The sequence below is a fragment of the Glycine max genome, chromosome 13, assembly GCF_000004515.6.
Source record: "Glycine max cultivar Williams 82 chromosome 13, Glycine_max_v4.0, whole genome shotgun sequence".
In the NCBI taxonomy this organism is placed as follows: Eukaryota; Viridiplantae; Streptophyta; class Magnoliopsida; order Fabales; family Fabaceae; genus Glycine; species Glycine max.
The window spans coordinates 42,731,902-42,748,848 of record NC_038249.2 but is presented as its reverse complement, the minus strand read 5'-3'; the positions used below and the strand labels follow the sequence as shown (position 1 = coordinate 42,748,848).

Below are 16,947 nucleotides of genomic sequence, written 5' to 3'. Positions count from 1 at the left end.
TCTCACCTCTTCTTAAAAGAATATCTTGCTAGTTAATTCACAATTAGAAAAAACTCCATTTTGTTTTACAGTAATTTAACTCGTATTGATAATGTTTTTTGTTAGGTAGTATCATTGTGTCCTTGTTACCCAGGACACAAGACTTTTTGAAGTTAAGATAATATCATGTTCAGAATACTCATGAACATTGAACAACAAAAAATTTATCTCAAAGTAGCCAACATTGTACATTCGGCAATTGATTAGGGTAGTATGGGTTCTCTCGGCCTGTAACTTATATTGACTATCCTTGCATGCAATTTGATCATACCATTTTATTTTTTTTTGGGAACAGGTCATTAATTATTCTAACACAGTAATATTCGAATTCATTATTCATAATATTATCCGTGTTATACATAGACAAGCCCACTTAGTGCTCATTATCAAGCATCCAAAATCTAGTTAGTAAAAGATGTAACCAATTTGAGCGATTATACTTTATTACCGGATACATTTGGATTTTACAAACTTACAGAGAAGAGAGAATCTAAATAAAATGGACAGTGAAATTAAAACAATTTCCAAGTTCCATTTCACTTAATTTATGGTGCAGATTTGTGCCTGCAAATAACTCTACACCTCAAGATCATATCCTGAACATAGAACCCTGGCACCACCACGATCTTAACCCGGCTTGGACCTTGTGACCTCTGTCTATCAGTAACCAAATCTTCCATGTAGTGAGGATCAAAGCTTCTATTCTCTTCCACCCTTAAAATTCCCAATGGAGGGTTGAAAGAAAATGCCAATAAATGTAGCAACCATATGCACTTTGCTGCCACGAAGAAAGCCTGAAGGAGTTGCTCAGGCCAAGGCCTAGTCCAATTCAGTGTAGTAATGATGCAACTCATTTTCTGGTCACAGAACTTGCTAAACTCTTCACTGTAATACTTAGTACCCTTTCTGAGAACCTCACTCCAGCTCAAATTCCTAAGCGCGACAAAGGATGAGAATTGTGCTTGGCGATCTTGCCTAGGGTCTAAGAATTTTGTGCAGCCATTCTTTTGGAACACACTGTTCTCAAAGTCTTGGTAGAAGGACTGGTTTATGAAGGCTTCAAAATGGTATAGAACTGCCTTTGAGTATTTGGAATTCAAGGAGAGCTTATATGGTTGGAGAAGCAAGTTCAAGTTGTCCATCAAAGAATGATCAGTTTCTTCAATCTGGCATATAAGGGTCTTGCAGAATTGCTTCACTGATAACCTTGATTCTGACACTATCTGCAAGAAGCCCTCAACCATAACATCCTCACCCACAGGCATCAAATTTTCCCCATTCCCATCAAAGGGTGGTGTTCCTCTCTGAGGAGGGCTATTAAGCTTTTCAGAAAATGTGGTTTCTCTTGTGAGTATTGCTTGCCTCAAAGCTTTCTTCAACTCTTCACAGTAACTCTCTACGTACTCCAACTTTTGTTTCAGTTCTCCAAGTGAAGATCTCATCTCAGAAACTTCCACCAAGGCAGCATCTCTACTCTCATTTGCATCCATCAGTTCCCTCTTCAGTGCCTCAACTGACACTATCCCCATGTCCTTGAGAACCTGAGAGACTTCCTCAGATTCTGTTCTGCTTGGGGAACTCACATTCTTATTATGCTTCTTCTTCAACCTAGGGAACAGCCATGAAATCAGCCCTTTACTTCTTGGTTGGGTTTGGAAAGAGGCATGGGAGTCTGTGAGGGGGACAACAATGTTGGAGCTCTTGTTGTTCCTTGTGTTCTCATATTCACTAGTTATGACAGCAGGGTTGCACCTATTGCAGGAAGATAGGGGCTGCTTCGAGTCCCCCAAACTGTTTGTCCTCCTGGATTTGAAGTAGTCATTCGCGGTGGCCGCCGGTGATGTTTGGAGAACAGTAATGTGATTTGCACAAGAACCAGTCACAGATTTGGTATCATCATCAGCAGGACACATGTGAGAGTCAAGGTTGCCAAATCCAAAAGGTAGTCCCTTTCTTGAATTTGATTTCTCCTTGTAATCTGAGGGGGTCATGCTGTTCTCTCCTCCTTCTACCCCATTCTCATCACAGCTTTCTGATATTGTTCTGCTCCTTGTTGAGTTCTGGTGTGCCTCATCTTCATAACTCTGCCAATGATTCCCTCATTTAGAGACTAATTGTTCAACATAAAAAAGCACACATGACCTATACCTCTAAAAATGAAAAAAAAAAAAAAAAGTAAGATAAAAGCAAAAGTCCAAAAAAGTTAAGTACTTGAGTCACAAATTTTTAAAGTTCCGTGAAAAGCAAAAGTCCTAAAGAAAAAGGTCAAATTCAATTCTTGCTTTATGTTAATATTTCATGCATAGTCTAGTAATGACAGAAGCAAAAAAAAAAGTATAATTACATATTCTTACTGGTGTGAAAACAGGGTAGTCTTGGGCAGAGAAGTGAGAAGCAGGGGAAGGTGATGGAAATCTAGCATTGTTTGTGCCTGGACTACTTCCTTGTGTTAATGCAGCATGAAGGGCCCTTAATTCCACTGCTTTGGCTATGGCAGTTTGGATTTCCTCCCTTGTTATTTGAGGGTTGTTGGTTGCAGTTGCAGCCATGAGGCACAACAAAAGCAAGAACAAAGTGGAGCATGTAATGCAAAAGCCGAGAAGATATTATGTGTGCACTAGAATATTGATATGCTTGAAATTTTTATTGACAATCGGAAAAGAACAAAACGGGTTTTCAAGTGGTGGCATCCAACGGCTGGATTTGGCTTGATGGCTATTATTGTATCTGTGGTAAGAATGAGATCTTGTGGAGAATCAAAAAATGGAATGAGGGATACAACAGGTCACGTCTCAAACCCAATGAAACGAGCCTTGTCTCTGTTCTCTTGGGGAAACTAATGGCGTGAGCACATGTGAAGAAAAGAGAGATAAGAGTAATTTTCTTTTTTGGTACATGAGACTTGAGATAAGTAATTTTAAGTTTTTTTTTTATCATAAAAAAAATGTTTGAGATAAATTCAGAGTACATAACCTCAAAAATGCCAATCTAAACACAGATAATTCTCATTGTTTGATTTCAGTCATTTTGATTTATCACATGAAAAGTTATTTACTCGCATTGGTCTATCCCAAGGATTATACTTTTGACTATGTGTGCATCCCAGCAGTGTGAACCCAGTTTACCAAAATACCCACACGTTAGGAAAATTATTACCAGAGAGTGGAATTAGGGGGTACTACTTTATAAGCAACATGGGATATGTTCCCCCATCATACCTAAGGTGAAGTAATATTCAGCTTTCAATTTGAGGACATTGTCAACGAGATGTTGCTTTAGCACTCATTTACATTTTGTGTGTAATCATGACCTTAGTATGTTGCCTACTAGAACTGTGTTCAAAAGGCCACCAAATACTTCCCTTACCCTAATATAGTGGTGAGAAGTAGGTGAACAGACTAATTAAACTAAATGGCCTTAACCTTAAAGAATATCCTTCTTGTATATTAAATGCCTAATGCACAGGTTAAACACAACCCTTGCTAACTTATTTATTTTTTCCATGCAATCGTGGTGATCCTTCATGAAAATTACGCTTGTGAATCTTTAACCTGTCCATGGAACCAAAGGTTACTGGGAACTTTCAAAATGATAAAAAAAAAAAACACTTATCAACTTATCAAATTCATGGTGTTGACCTCAAATTGGACAACTTAAAAGCCTTTAACATGCATCAATAGGGAAATTAATGTTACATTAAAAGGATCTAAACAAAAATCTTGAGGTTATATACATTTTCTTTTGCAAATCTAAATCACCAATTACAATGCAAGGGAGGCTGAGGTTAATATCGTCCAACCACAAAATGTAAAAACAAACAATATTGAGCCGTGCAAGGGTTCAGTTTTTCGGCCGAAAGGGGAAGGAAAATAGCCCAAAGGTCCAAAACAATCCAAAAACTTACAGACAAGGAATCCTACAAGACAGAATGCCACAGTGGGGACCAATTGGTTTGTAGCATCTTTTAAAAAATAAAATTACTTAAAGCCCTAGTCATGCCATATATAAGTAGAGGTCCCCATAGGGTATTTTTGAAATTGGAGAACGTTCTCTTATGCTTGGAGTATGGCATCGGTTATCCTTTTTATATAATTGGAATTGGAATTCCATGTAGGACAATAGAATTGTTTAATATTGAGGAGTTCGTTGTGACTGTGACATCCACTTTTTCTCGCACATGACACTATTTTATGGAAATTATGATCCCTAAGAAGCCCAACCAGCCAGGGCAATTAGCAAGATTTGTCAAACAAACACATGCAAAAAGTGTCTTTTCTCGCTTAATTGATAGCATTAACGTAGATTCCTGAATTAAAATTCTGGTATTTTAATTTCTTTGATCAAGGAATATAACAAGAGCATTTCACAACCACTAAAGAAAACTCATATACTAGGTAGTTTAGCTATCATTTAGAAGACAGGCGTATTTGGTTTTGACTATAATTGATGTAGTAGATGGGAAAACTTCAGTCTTCTCCTAACCACCAAATATAATTTTTGTTCCCACCAAACTAATCATGGCAGTAGTAGCAATGACAGCATCAAATAAATACGCGTGTTAAGAACGAAAGGAGATATATTAGTTAAAGAACACAATAGTTAAGCATTGAAAAAAATCAAGGTCATTGAAGTTGTCATTTTAAGGGCACAATACTCGTTGTTTGGAAAGAAAGAAAAAATAGGAAAGTAAAAAGATAGGAAAGAATTGCACAATTACCTCCTACATTTTGAGGACAAAGATTAAAATTGAATTGGGCAAATTGCCAAATTCTTTATCAACCATAGTAAATTTAAAAAGGCTTGTGCAATAATTAAAAGGAGTTGATGATAAATTGAGAAATCAGTTGGAATCTCAACCGTTTGATATACTATTGATCAAAACTTAGCTGACTTAATAACAATTGTCTCTGCTATTATTGTAAATCATGATTCTACACCGTTGTAAATGTGAGTTTAATGGGTCAGAGACATGCTGAACATGTTGTGTAGGGTTAATACTTGAATATTATTATAAATACCAAGAGTACAGTAACACGAGTAATATCTAAATTTATAAATAAAAATGTATGTATATATATATATATACATACATATATATATATATATATATATATATATATATATATGTATGTATCGCTACGGTTTGTATTGGAATGGAATTTAAAATTAAATATGAAATTCGATTGAATCCAATATTTATTTATTTATTTATTTCATCCCATTCAATTTTTTGAATTAATTAATGAACGTGTTTTTTTTATCATGCAGAAAATTATAAAATAGACTAACTCCTAAAGAAGACTATCTGCATAGCATCAGCTTGCAGTAAGGGAGTTATAGCCGAGGGAGAAGAATCCAACACTACTAAGGAGGCATCATTTATGAACGTGTTTATAATTGAATATAATTGAATGAGTCATTTTATTCTTTAGAGGAGTTGGTTGGCTGATATAAAAAGAGAAAAAAAGAGAAATGTTATTGGTAAAATAATATGTACAACACATTTTACAATTTAAGAGAGAGAAAAAGAAATATAAAATGTAGTTAATGATGTTATAAAGAGATAGAAAGAAAAAGATTATGTTATAAGTAATTATATAAATAACACTTTTTTTTTAAGTTTCCTATACCAAACACATGATGTGTTTGGTGGAAATGAAATAAATATATGGGAAATTTGATGGATAAAAATAGGAAATAGAGAATTGTAGAGTGAATAGAAATAAGGGATGAGAAATAAAATAAAAATAGAAATATTCAATTTAAGAAAAATATGAAAGATAAAAATAAGAATGAAAAAATCGTTTAAAATGTTACTATATATGCACAAACAAGCAAGTCATCGTATTTTCCTTTCATTTTCCCCATTTGAGAGTATGAATGTTTTAATGTGAGACATCACTTTTTAACTTCTCACCCATGTATTGTGTCTCAACTAATAAACACTCAAAATTTTAATATTTTAATATGCTCTTATTAATTCCACTACTTCGTGTAATTCCCAAGTGTGGAAATACAAGATAATGAACTAAATTTTAAAAAGAGACGTCTTATTAAGTTTAAGTGAAAAAACAACATACATTGACCTTTTTTTTATCTTCCATTTGTAAGGAAATGAAACAAGTACTTTTTCTTGAACTGCATGATAAATAAAAAAATCTTTCCCTTCACACCAATCACGAGTATTTCTCCGTTCCTTTCCTATATTGTCATAACACCCTTAATACTAGGTTTTAAAAAGACTTTTCATGTTATCTTATTTTCCTTTCAATTTTCACCATTTGAGAGTAGAAACAGCATATCATCACTTTTTAATTTCTAACCCATCTAATCCATTTCAACTAAACACTCTAAATTTTAATCTCCTTTCTATTTCCACTATTTCTTCTCAATTTTTCACTCATTTCACCTCTACCCAACAAAGTGGTAGAGTAGCTATTTTCTCTTCATTAATAAATAAATAGAAATATTAATAGTTTAGTATATTATATATAAATTTCTTTTTCTCGAATATTTTCCTTAGATAATGGCTGGCAAATGCGACCAAAATTAAATATCAAGGCATATATGGTCGATCAATCATAGCGTAAGATTTACTCATGCAGCAGGTACCTTTCGGTAGTCTATTTTCTTCAATAATTAGCACAGGAAATTAAAGACTTTTACAATGGCTGGGATGAGGGAATTAAACTTAAGATGTATATAAAGGAAACCTGTCTCAAGTTTGAAACAAAAAAGCACGGAAATATGGGACCGTTCGCTAAGGTAATCTTGCCTGTCACAGACCCACAGCTTACACTAGTAAATAATGGTTTCGTAGCAGTTAGAACCATATACACTTTGCAAATTATTCTTTGTTCTGTTGCCCTACCTTCGAAACTAAACATGGGAATGTACCTTGATTCCAGCTCTCTCTACGTGAACAATACTTCTCTTTCACAGACACAGCCTAGCTAGGCTCTTTCTGAGTAAAAAAACTCAGGAAATAGTAAACAACCCTACGAGAGCAAGGTTCTTTTTGTCTAGTATAAAACGACAACACTAAAACATTTATCCTTTTATATATGTATCCAATCTTCCAATTTCCGTAGACCGTAGTGTAAACTCAAGTAGTAGTTACTAGTTTATTACCAATTAAGTTACGTTAACGTTATATATATACTTGTACTTACTCTTGTGCTTTTCGTTAAATGATTTGATTTTGTCCTATTATGGAAGGTAACACTCCTGAAAAACCAGATTCAATTCCCCATTATCACTGTTTCGCCCATCTTAAATTGTTAACTTCTACATTTCTCATATATGTATTGCTTAGTTATGACTCGATCATGTTGTACTGCATGCCTTCAGACACCTATATGCATTTTGGTACTGTTTCTGATCTTACTCATATATATATAGCTTGAGTATTATGGGCTTAGGATGAATGATCAAATGTAAACAAATATGAAAAACAAAATACGTGTGGTTGAATCGACAAAATTCTTGGAGCAAGTTCACCTTCACATGGGTTAGTTGAAGGTAAGGTCTCGGAACTAGGAACAAGACGCGACAAGTCGCAAATTTTCCTGGTTTTATTTTAATTAGTTTTGTATGAATTTAGAATGGTTATCAAAATGAAAGTAATTTTTAGAATTGATTAAATTATAATGGTCATATATACGTATTTTAAAAAATATTTTTTATTAAAAATGTGGAAATTATTATTTAAATACGTATTTGATCTCAGATTAGAAAATTAATCCAGATTCTAAAATTTATTTTAGATAAATATTTACCAATTTAATCTTACATCAAATAAGATTTTAGAATTGATCATGGATCTCAATCAATTATGAATTAAAGCAATTTCATATAATTTTTGCATCAGATAATTTTTGTTATAAAATTTTACTTCTAACTTGTTTTTAAAATAAAAATACTCACATAAGAATAAAAAAAAACACAAGTGTTATATGTTACCAAACTCAACAAGAATTTGGTAATTCACTTGTCTTTGTAAACGAGTATTTTAACAAGGTACAGCTTGAATGTATTATAAAAAAACTACAATTAATCTTGCAAAAATTCTTCGTCTAAAAAATAAGTTGGTATATATGTTAATGAAAACAAATCCCTATTTAAAAAAATATTTCTTTCAAGAATTTTTTTGTATAGAAATTAAATTTTATTAATTAAATTTCTTGTTGAGCAGATAAAGTTTACAATTTCCATAAAATCTTTAAAATATTTTATACTTCATAAAATAAATATAATTTAATGCATAGCATACTTTTTAAAATATAAAAAATCTCAGCTAAAAATATTACATACTTACAAATGTCTAATTTATTTAAAATTTGGTTTGTATATTTATTGAAATAATATTAAAATTTTAATAATTAGATTAATCAAATTTAATATATATATATATATAATTATTGAAGATAATAAATCTATTGAAAATTAATCCTAGGATAACTTGATTCCTGCTGATGTATGTATGTGTATGGATTTATTTCTTACACCATCAGTAACTTCAGATCAAATCTATCTTTCGTTAATTCATTCATTGAATTGAAGCTTTTTATCTTATTTATTTATGTAAAGAAAAATAGTACAGTAATAATCTGATAACCAAATAGTTTTTCTTTTCAAACTTTTCAAAATTATATATAATTTATTTCAAAGATATGATATAATAAGTAATTTTAAATTAATATAAATATATGTAATTTACTTAATTCAGTTTTATAAAATGTATAACTGAAATTCATATAGTTCTGGTATAAAAGAATCAAAATAAAACAAAAATTGAATGTTTCAAAAAAGGCCTATTATATTTTTAGTAAAAATTTTCAACAAGTACGTGATAATGATAAAATTTGAGTTAATTTGATAGTTAATTTTGTCTAAATTAAAAATGATTGTAAGTTCTTTATTTTATCATTGTCTTTAATGAAATAATAAAGAAATTAATATTTTTATAGTTTTTTATTAGTAGAATTAAAAAAAATAAGTGCTTTAGAGGAAAATTGAGACAAAAACGGGAAGAAGGCTTGAAGAAAAGTTGAAGATTGAGACAACTTGCTTAATGCATAAGACAAGTCCTCCTTTAGCAGCAAGGTCATGCTTAACGCGAAAAAGACCCACTAAGGAGTCTAAAGGCGCTCTTAGCACGAAGGCTCGCGCTAAAAGGAGAAATATATCATATCTCTACCCACCTACACATCGGGACACCTCAGAGCTAATACATCCTAAACCAGAACATCTCTAATAGGGAAAATAATATTTTTATATCCATTATCTCATTCTCTTCCTTTTATCCATCCCTTCTTTTCCTCTATCCACATCAGCCCCTAAAGTATAAAGTTTATCATGGTAATGAAAGGCAATCAACCTTTGTAATGTAACTCTTTCTTATTATCTATTTAATGCAATTTTATTTCTATTGCTCTTTTATGTGCTTAGTTGTTTATTATGGTTTGATCATCCATGTAGTGTTTAAGGAGATAATGCATTGAAAAATGGTCATTTTATAAATAACTGAGAAATAGTATCTAAATGAAATTATTGCTAGAAATAAATTGATATTCATTTAGCTTATTTCATGCATTTCTAATCTTAATGTTATTTATTATTTTTATCTTTACAAAGAAATTTGAAAGAAAATAATAGATAAATTAGGCTCTTCGTGTAGAAAACCAAAGATAGAGTATCACATTAGTAGATGTAGATAGAAACTGAAATAACATTAGATAGAGAAAATCATTAACATTGCATCACAACTAGTTCCGGCATGCTAGACTCCAACATATTTGCATTATGAATTATCTTTTTATCATCAGCTTTATCTTTTATTTTTCTTATCTTTAAATCTCTTTATCTATTTTATCTTCTATTTTTTTATCTTTAAATCTCTTATCTTTTCTTTTAAATCTTTATCTTATCTCCTACATCTCTTTATCTTCTACTTTAAATTCCTTATCTTTTGCTTGTAAATTGGGTTTTTCAATCAATCTAAATACAAACAAAGTCCTTGTAGATTCGACACTCGACTTCCAAGTACTTTACTACTTGGATCAATTTAATTTAAAAGAAATAATCAAATTGGATCAATTTTATAAATTAGAAGATCTATATTATATGAGTACCCAACCTAACCGAAAACTTGGTTATACCCTTAAAACCTTTAACACATTGAAGCATAATTGTCTCTTAAGAGTACTCAGATATCCGACTTTGCTGAATACTCGAGTACTCAAACAGGGTGTAAGAACTACAAGTCCCCCAGCATTCGACGTAACCAAATACGCAAGTACCTTCACCTTCAACATAGCACCTAAGAAAAGTCACTGATTAACGTATTTAGTAGCAGTGTCGAATACTCAAATACAAGTTTCTACTAATACACCCAAGAAATTCACACTTAAAGTACTCAGGCACTCAACCACGTCAAGTACCTGCATACCCCAAAGGTCATGCAAATCATAGTTAAGACTATAAATGTAATTGTCTTCTGAAAAGATTGACAAGGCCATCAAGACAATCTTTAATGATAATTATCAAGATATTACCTAATATGACAATGAGGTACAAAAGCCCATTAATGTATGATAGAATTGTATTTCTCTATCAACATCAGCATTACAAAGCATAAGTAGTGGAATTTGATAGAATTGTATCTCTCTATCAACGCAACTATGCAAGACAACCAAAAATAGAAGATAACATAAGCTCTAAACATAAAAAATGCAAGTGATATATTTAGTTAAAATATTGTATCCTTATATTTTAAAAAAACAATCTCGATTTTTTCCTAAACATATAAACTAAAAAAATGACACAATATTTTAACTAAATATATCACTTGCATTTTTTATGAATGTAACATATATTGTTAAAAATGCAAGGAGTTACAATGTTTGAAATTCTAGAATTGTTATTTTGTTTACGGTCTGTTTGGATGGAATATTTAAAATAGAAAAAGTAAATTTTTAGAGGATTTAAAATTTCTAAGCCTAAAATTTTCTATTTGGATGTCCTGTTGAAAGGAATTTGAAATTTTAGTATTTTAATAGATAATTCTTAATTAACTAAAATTTTGGAATTGTAAATCCTATCTAAAAGAAAGGGAATTCTAGAATTCTCGTTTGCTTTCATGGAGGCGAACCTCTCTCTCTGACATGCGACTCTCACCTGGAGTTTCCCCAATCTGGGGGTCGCGATTCTCGTTCTCTTCGATGAGCGTGTGATGCAAGGCAATGTGGTTGAGCCAACGACGACCACGAACACACCGCTGTAGAAGCCGAGGATGCCTTCAGACTGGAAGGTTTTCACGATTGTGTTGAGGGTGTTTTTGTAAATTTGTGCCACGCCCTTGGTTTGCATCTTGGTTTTGATGGTGTCGAGGGGGAGGAGGCAGACGTAAGTGAAGGCGCCAACGAGACCGCCCGCGACAACGTCGATGAGGGCACGATCGAGGACGAAAAGGGTTTTGAGGAGGGGCTTTGGGCTGGGCCAGGCCCATTTGGAGGTGGAGGCGAAGGGAAGAGTGGGGGTGTGGGAAGAAAAGTGTGTGAGGAGAGAAGAAAAATCGATGAGGTTTGAGATTGAGAATTGATGGAGTTTGGGGGAAGGAAGGCTAAAAGAGGATGAGTCTTGGTTTGAGAGAGGATGAGAAGGTGTGATGTACTTGTGTTGGATGTAATGAAATTTGAAAAATGAAAGAAATTTAATTTATTTATCCAAACACAAAATTTTGAAAAAAAATAATAATTTCTTTTGTCCGAACACATAATTTTGAAAATGAAAAAATTTCAATTAAAGAATTTGAAATTCTTAAAATTTAAAATTCTTTAAAATTTAAAAGTACCTCATCCAATCACACTCTTAAGTATTTTTTTTGTTATAATAATTTCATTTAAGTTTGTTAGTCAGAGAAAATAACGTTTTTGAATATTTTCTAACTGGCGATTATTATAGGGTATAGATAGGTATTCCGAAGCTTAAAATGTGATAAGTAGAATTGGAATCAGCGTTAGGCTGCGGGAGATCGTAAACATGAAAAGATTTAGCTACGACAAGTCGATGGAGGGGAGGATAATGGGTGTTTGAGAATTTTTTGTAGTTCTTTAGATAGATCTGTGTAGTTTCTTTCTCCTTCCATCATTCTCCTATATTCATCTTGTTTTTTCACTCTCTGATATTCGATTACTTTTTTGTAATTACGTTATCTTGTTTATAATTTTCTGTAGTTTAAGCAATTTCCGACTTTGTTACATTGTTTTGTTTCTAATTTTATATTTCAAAAGCAATGTGTTTTTTTCTTCGAAACAATGATCAGAATTTATTTTGTTTACTTCAGAAAGAGAAGAGAAGAGAAAATTTGGAATCAAGGGAAAGTAAAAATCAAGAAAAATATGAATGCTTATTTCCATTTAGTTTTTACATAAATAAAAGAAAACAAAATACGTGTCTTGTCTCTTTTTTTTTTCCTCTCAGGTTATATTTCTAACTCTCCAAACTAAAACATAAAATGCTTATATGTATGTTAATTCAAGAGTCATTCTAGATTAGCTAGTTTTGTTTGAATAAGTTATCAATGATTTCATTTGAAAATTCGTTCTTTAAGAAAATGAAATTTGTTGCAAAAATTGTCAGACAATATTTCAACAAAACTAGACACATGTACTACTTACCCTAGAATATTTCTTAAAATTGTGATCTCACTGATTGAGTTGGATTTTTTGGGCTACCACTCGATTATGTCGTCTATTGCCAAATCTATCAGTGTCAGTCTTTTCTTTGGGTTTAGAGTTTACATTTTCAATGCATTAGGTTGGCGTATTCTTTGCAGGAAAAGCTGTAGATACGGAAGTTGGACAAGGGTGCCGTCAAGTTTTTGGAGATATTGGTAATTTGGAGGTGCCTAGAATCACTGAAGGGAAATTGATTTCAAGGCCAATAAAAAGGTTATTCAATTTCCTAGTTGCTCTTCATGAGTAGCTTGCCTTGTGTCTTGCTGCTAATTATTAACCAGACTTGCTTGTTATACTCGCAGGAACTTCAATGCAAAACTGTTGGCAAATGAAGAAGTAAAAGATGAAGTGTCCTTTGCTATATCTTTATTTGGCAATGAACTTGAACTAAACATCTATCTATGCATCACGTATTCAGTGAATTTGTCCCTGTTGATTGCAGAATCTGGCAAACGTGTTAGAAGTTGAAGCTAACAAGCAAGGAGCTACACAGGGGAAGAAAGTAAAGTACCATTAAGAAGTCATTTTCTGGTCTCATTTTAAATATGCATTGTACTTGAACAATCCTTATGAACGACTTAATGCACTTTCATTCTTTCAATGGCCATATGTTTGTTTTCAGAACCTTATTGTACCTGCACTCGACAATGCTGCAATTGTTCACCAAGAACATGGCGCAGAAGATTCAACGCACAAGCCAAATCCTGAACCTGTAGATATGGTTAATTTTGAAGCTGAAGATAGCGCTAATTTTGTTTGTGAAAGAGGGTCAAGGGAAAGATCTCGTAGGAATGTCAAGACGCTGACTTCAGAAATTATAGCACAGAGCAAGGTGATTCAATTTTGTCTACAAGCATGCATGGTGATAGACTTGGACAACTTCCTCTAAACACTATGGTTTTTTCTCCATACAGAAAGCTTGCGTAGTATTGAATGACACTAAGGAAGAGCCTGTTGACATGGATGCAGATGATCCTAATGAAGTAGTTGTAGCTGAATACCTTGAGGATATATACAGATTCTTTAACCTAACAGAAGTACCAGCTATCCTCAAATCTTATTCATTTCATATCTATGTCTTCATTCTCTTATTATTGCAACTTATGATGCAGCAAGAGACTGACTATCAAGCTTCAGATTACATGAAAAAGCAACATGGAATTAATGATAAGATGAGATCTATTATAGTGGACTGGCTGGTCGAAAACCCACATGAGATTTCAATTAATGCCTGAGACACTCTTTCTTACCGTAAATATAATTGATCGATACCTCTCATCAACAATTGTGCCTAAAAAGGAATTGCAATAGTTGGGCATTAGCTCAATGCTCATAGCTTGCAAATACGAGGAGAAATTGTCTCCAATGGTACTTTAGCACTAACCTTCACTTGGTCGCACACTGAACCTTTCAAATGATGCCTACTCCAGAAATTCAATGGTAGTTAGCACTAACCATCACTTGTCTCCAATGGTAGTTAGCACTAACCTTCACAATGGTGGTAGTTAAGCTATTCTAACCTGAAATTTCAAAACATACGTTAAAGAATTCATAAGCATATCAAATGATGCCTACTCCAGAAATCAGATCCTTTCCATGGAGAAAGCAATTCTGGAGAGGCTAGAATGGAAATTGACTGTCCCAACCCCCTATGTCTTCTTAGTTAGATTCACCAGAACTTTTGCTCTATCACCAGATCAGCAGGTAATAGTAATATACTTGAACTCGAATACAAAAAACTATCAAATACAGCTTACATGCTTCGCTTGTCATTTAATTCATATTGTGCAGATGAAAAACATGGCATTTTTCTTAGCAGAACTTGGCCGTGTGCACTACGGAACCGCAAATTTGTTCCTCCCTTCAATGACTGCCGCAGCAGCTGTGTATGCTGCTCAATGCACACTCAATAGGAAACCCCTATGGAATGATGAAATCCTAAAGAACATGGCAGGCTACACCGCACCACAAATAAGGTACTTTACATTGGCACAATTAAATAAAAGAGAGCAATTAATCCGGAACCAATTAAGTTCTTCTCTCATTTTATTCTCAGGGATTGCGCCAAACTTCCAATGAAGTTACACCCAAGTGTTCCAGAGAGTCAAGTGATAGCAGTGCACAGAAAATTCTGCACTGTATGCAGAGTGCAGAGGAGGTGTTGTTTTTCTATCATCACCGAAGGATATATAAAATTAGAGAATTATCTCGTTTTTCAACATAAACTCAGTTGTGCAGATCCATATGGGAATATACCTGATGAAATAAGATGAATCTTACAATAAAGAGGCATTTGAAGAAAACACGAATTACAATAAGCAGTAACCTAATTTTAATGTCAAATGACACGAAACCCTAAACTTAAGCTCTCTCGCCTCTGATTCTGCGAGCGAGTTGAATGTCCTTGGGCATAATGGTAACTCGCTTAGCGTGAATAGCGCAGAGGTTAGTGTCCTCAAAGAGTCCAACGAGATAAGCCTCCGCGGCTTCCTGAAGAGCCGAAACGGCGCTGCTCTGAAAGCGGAGATCGGTTTTGAAATCCTGAGCGATTTCTCTGACGAGCCTCTGGAATGGGAGTTTTCGGATCAGAAGTTCGGTGCTCTTCTGGTACTTTCGAATCTCCCTCAGAGCCACCGTTCCTGGCCTGAAGCGGTGGGGCTTCTTCACTCCGCCGGTCGCCGGGGCTGACTTGCGAGCGGCTTTGGTTGCCAATTGCTTCCTCGGAGCCTTTCCTCCGGTGGACTTGCGAGCGGTTTGCTTGGTACGTGCCATTGCTCTCTTAATCGAAAACGACGAAGGGAATTGGGTTGTACAATGGTGATTAAATTGGAGAAACGATTTTGCTATGCCAAATTGGTTTGGGTTTCGGGGGTATATATATTGTGAGAAGAGGTGGAGCGCGAATTTTGAAATGTTTTCGATTTGGTGAATGTGATTGAGCAGGTGGGGAAAAACGAAAACTAGGACCGTTGATGAGCTCCTCAATCGACGGTTTAAGTGTTTCCTACGCTCAAGCCACGGATCGCGATCCGTGGCAGTTGGCACTCCCATAGTTCGAATTGTTAATTTAGCTATTGTCTATATACACATTTTGACACTGTATTCACAGTAAATAATCAAAATTATCTCTTAAAATTAACAATTAATTTATTAACCTTTTTTAGATCTAATGCAAATGATGTATGAGTTTTAATCCATAACTTTGAAATTTTAATTATATTAGTCTTGAATTTGATGTGTATAATTTTTTTTATATAATCTATTTGTGTAAATCAATTTAATTCCTAGTGGTGCTCAAAACACCCTTGGAACCAACAGACCTCAATATCAGGCTAATATTTTATGGCAAAAACCTAGCGCGTGATATATAAAATGTAACATTGATGCAACGCTTTTCAAGGAGCAAAATTGTTTGTGTTCGTGGTAATCTAGGAAACTTGATCAAAGCTAAGCTAGTTCTTTGTTGTTTTCGAGACTGACTGAGCCAAGAGAAGCAGAAGCGTGGTCTTTCCTGCAAGCTTTGAATTGGATGTCAAAAATGGGTGCCTCAAATGTGGTTTTTGAGCTTCAGTGCAAACCTAGTAAATGGGGTTGCATCTCCATCACATGGCTACTTGGATTTTCTTTGTGAATTTTATTAGAAAAGCTATATTTTCCAAACTCAATAGTGAATTTTATTAGAAAAGCAATCATGTTGTCCAAACTTTAGATAGAGTGACAAGATTTCATGCTAGCGTCCAAACTTTTAATCGTATTCAAAATTGTATTTTCTCTATTATTTGAAATGGAATGAAGTAATCTTTTTCCTTTGAAAAAAGTACTGTTTAGCTACGTTTTTCAAGTTATTTAATCTGCGTTTAGGTTATTAACGTCACTCTATATCTAATTTAAAAATAAAAAATAAAAAATATTTAGTAATATAAATTTTAAGGGCTGAATTGATTAATAATTTTAAAAATTACAAATCATTTTTTATAATATAATTATAAAGAACTAAAATATTTATAATTTTACGAACTAATATGACATATTACTCATTTGTATTAGTGTATAACTAACATTATATTCAATTTTATTAAATATTGATTTGAGAGGAAAAAAATTGAAAGAGGACTAAAGAATTTGAATTTTATATTAAAAAATAGAAGAAATAATTATTTTATTTCTC

General features: G+C 33.2%; 4 protein-coding genes across 6 annotated transcripts; 2 read left to right on the top strand and 2 right to left on the bottom strand.

Moving 5' to 3' along the window:
• Positions 1-457: 457 nt before the first annotated feature.
• Positions 458-2,883, bottom strand: LOC100806871 (IRK-interacting protein). Of its 3 annotated transcripts, none has more exons than XM_041008541.1 (2): positions 2,394-2,883; positions 458-2,123 (listed from the first exon to the last, which is right to left on the bottom strand). In XM_041008541.1, exons 1-2 carry the CDS (start codon positions 2,586-2,588, stop codon positions 585-587), a joined length of 1,734 nt encoding a protein of 577 aa, XP_040864475.1. In that variant the 5' UTR covers positions 2,589-2,883; the 3' UTR covers positions 458-584. The 3 variants fall into 3 exon arrangements, with proteins under 3 accessions (XP_040864475.1, XP_040864477.1, XP_040864476.1); XM_041008543.1 differs by having other exon boundaries at positions 458-2,189; positions 2,384-2,605; XM_041008542.1 differs by having other exon boundaries at positions 2,384-2,525.
• Positions 2,884-11,485: 8,602 nt separating this feature from the next.
• LOC100803671 (G2/mitotic-specific cyclin-1) lies at positions 11,486-14,963 on the top strand. The gene is made up of 8 exons (XM_041007951.1): positions 11,486-11,578; positions 12,859-12,992; positions 13,082-13,115; positions 13,222-13,281; positions 13,402-13,611; positions 13,694-13,816; positions 13,892-14,755; positions 14,836-14,963. The coding sequence occupies exons 1-7, from the start codon at positions 11,486-11,488 to the stop codon at positions 14,012-14,014; spliced, it is 777 nt and encodes a 258-aa protein (XP_040863885.1). The 3' UTR covers positions 14,015-14,755; positions 14,836-14,963.
• Positions 14,376-15,047, top strand: LOC102661773 (G2/mitotic-specific cyclin S13-7). Its single transcript, XM_006595402.1, has 4 exons — positions 14,376-14,483; positions 14,571-14,755; positions 14,836-14,917; positions 15,018-15,047. The coding sequence occupies exons 1-4, from the start codon at positions 14,376-14,378 to the stop codon at positions 15,045-15,047; spliced, it is 405 nt and encodes a 134-aa protein (XP_006595465.1).
• On the bottom strand, positions 15,037-15,675 carry LOC102669107 (histone H3.2). The gene has a single exon (XM_006594986.4). It carries the CDS (start codon positions 15,549-15,551, stop codon positions 15,141-15,143), a length of 411 nt encoding a protein of 136 aa, XP_006595049.1. The 5' UTR covers positions 15,552-15,675; the 3' UTR covers positions 15,037-15,140.
• Between the last annotated feature and the right edge of the window lie 1,272 nt (positions 15,676-16,947).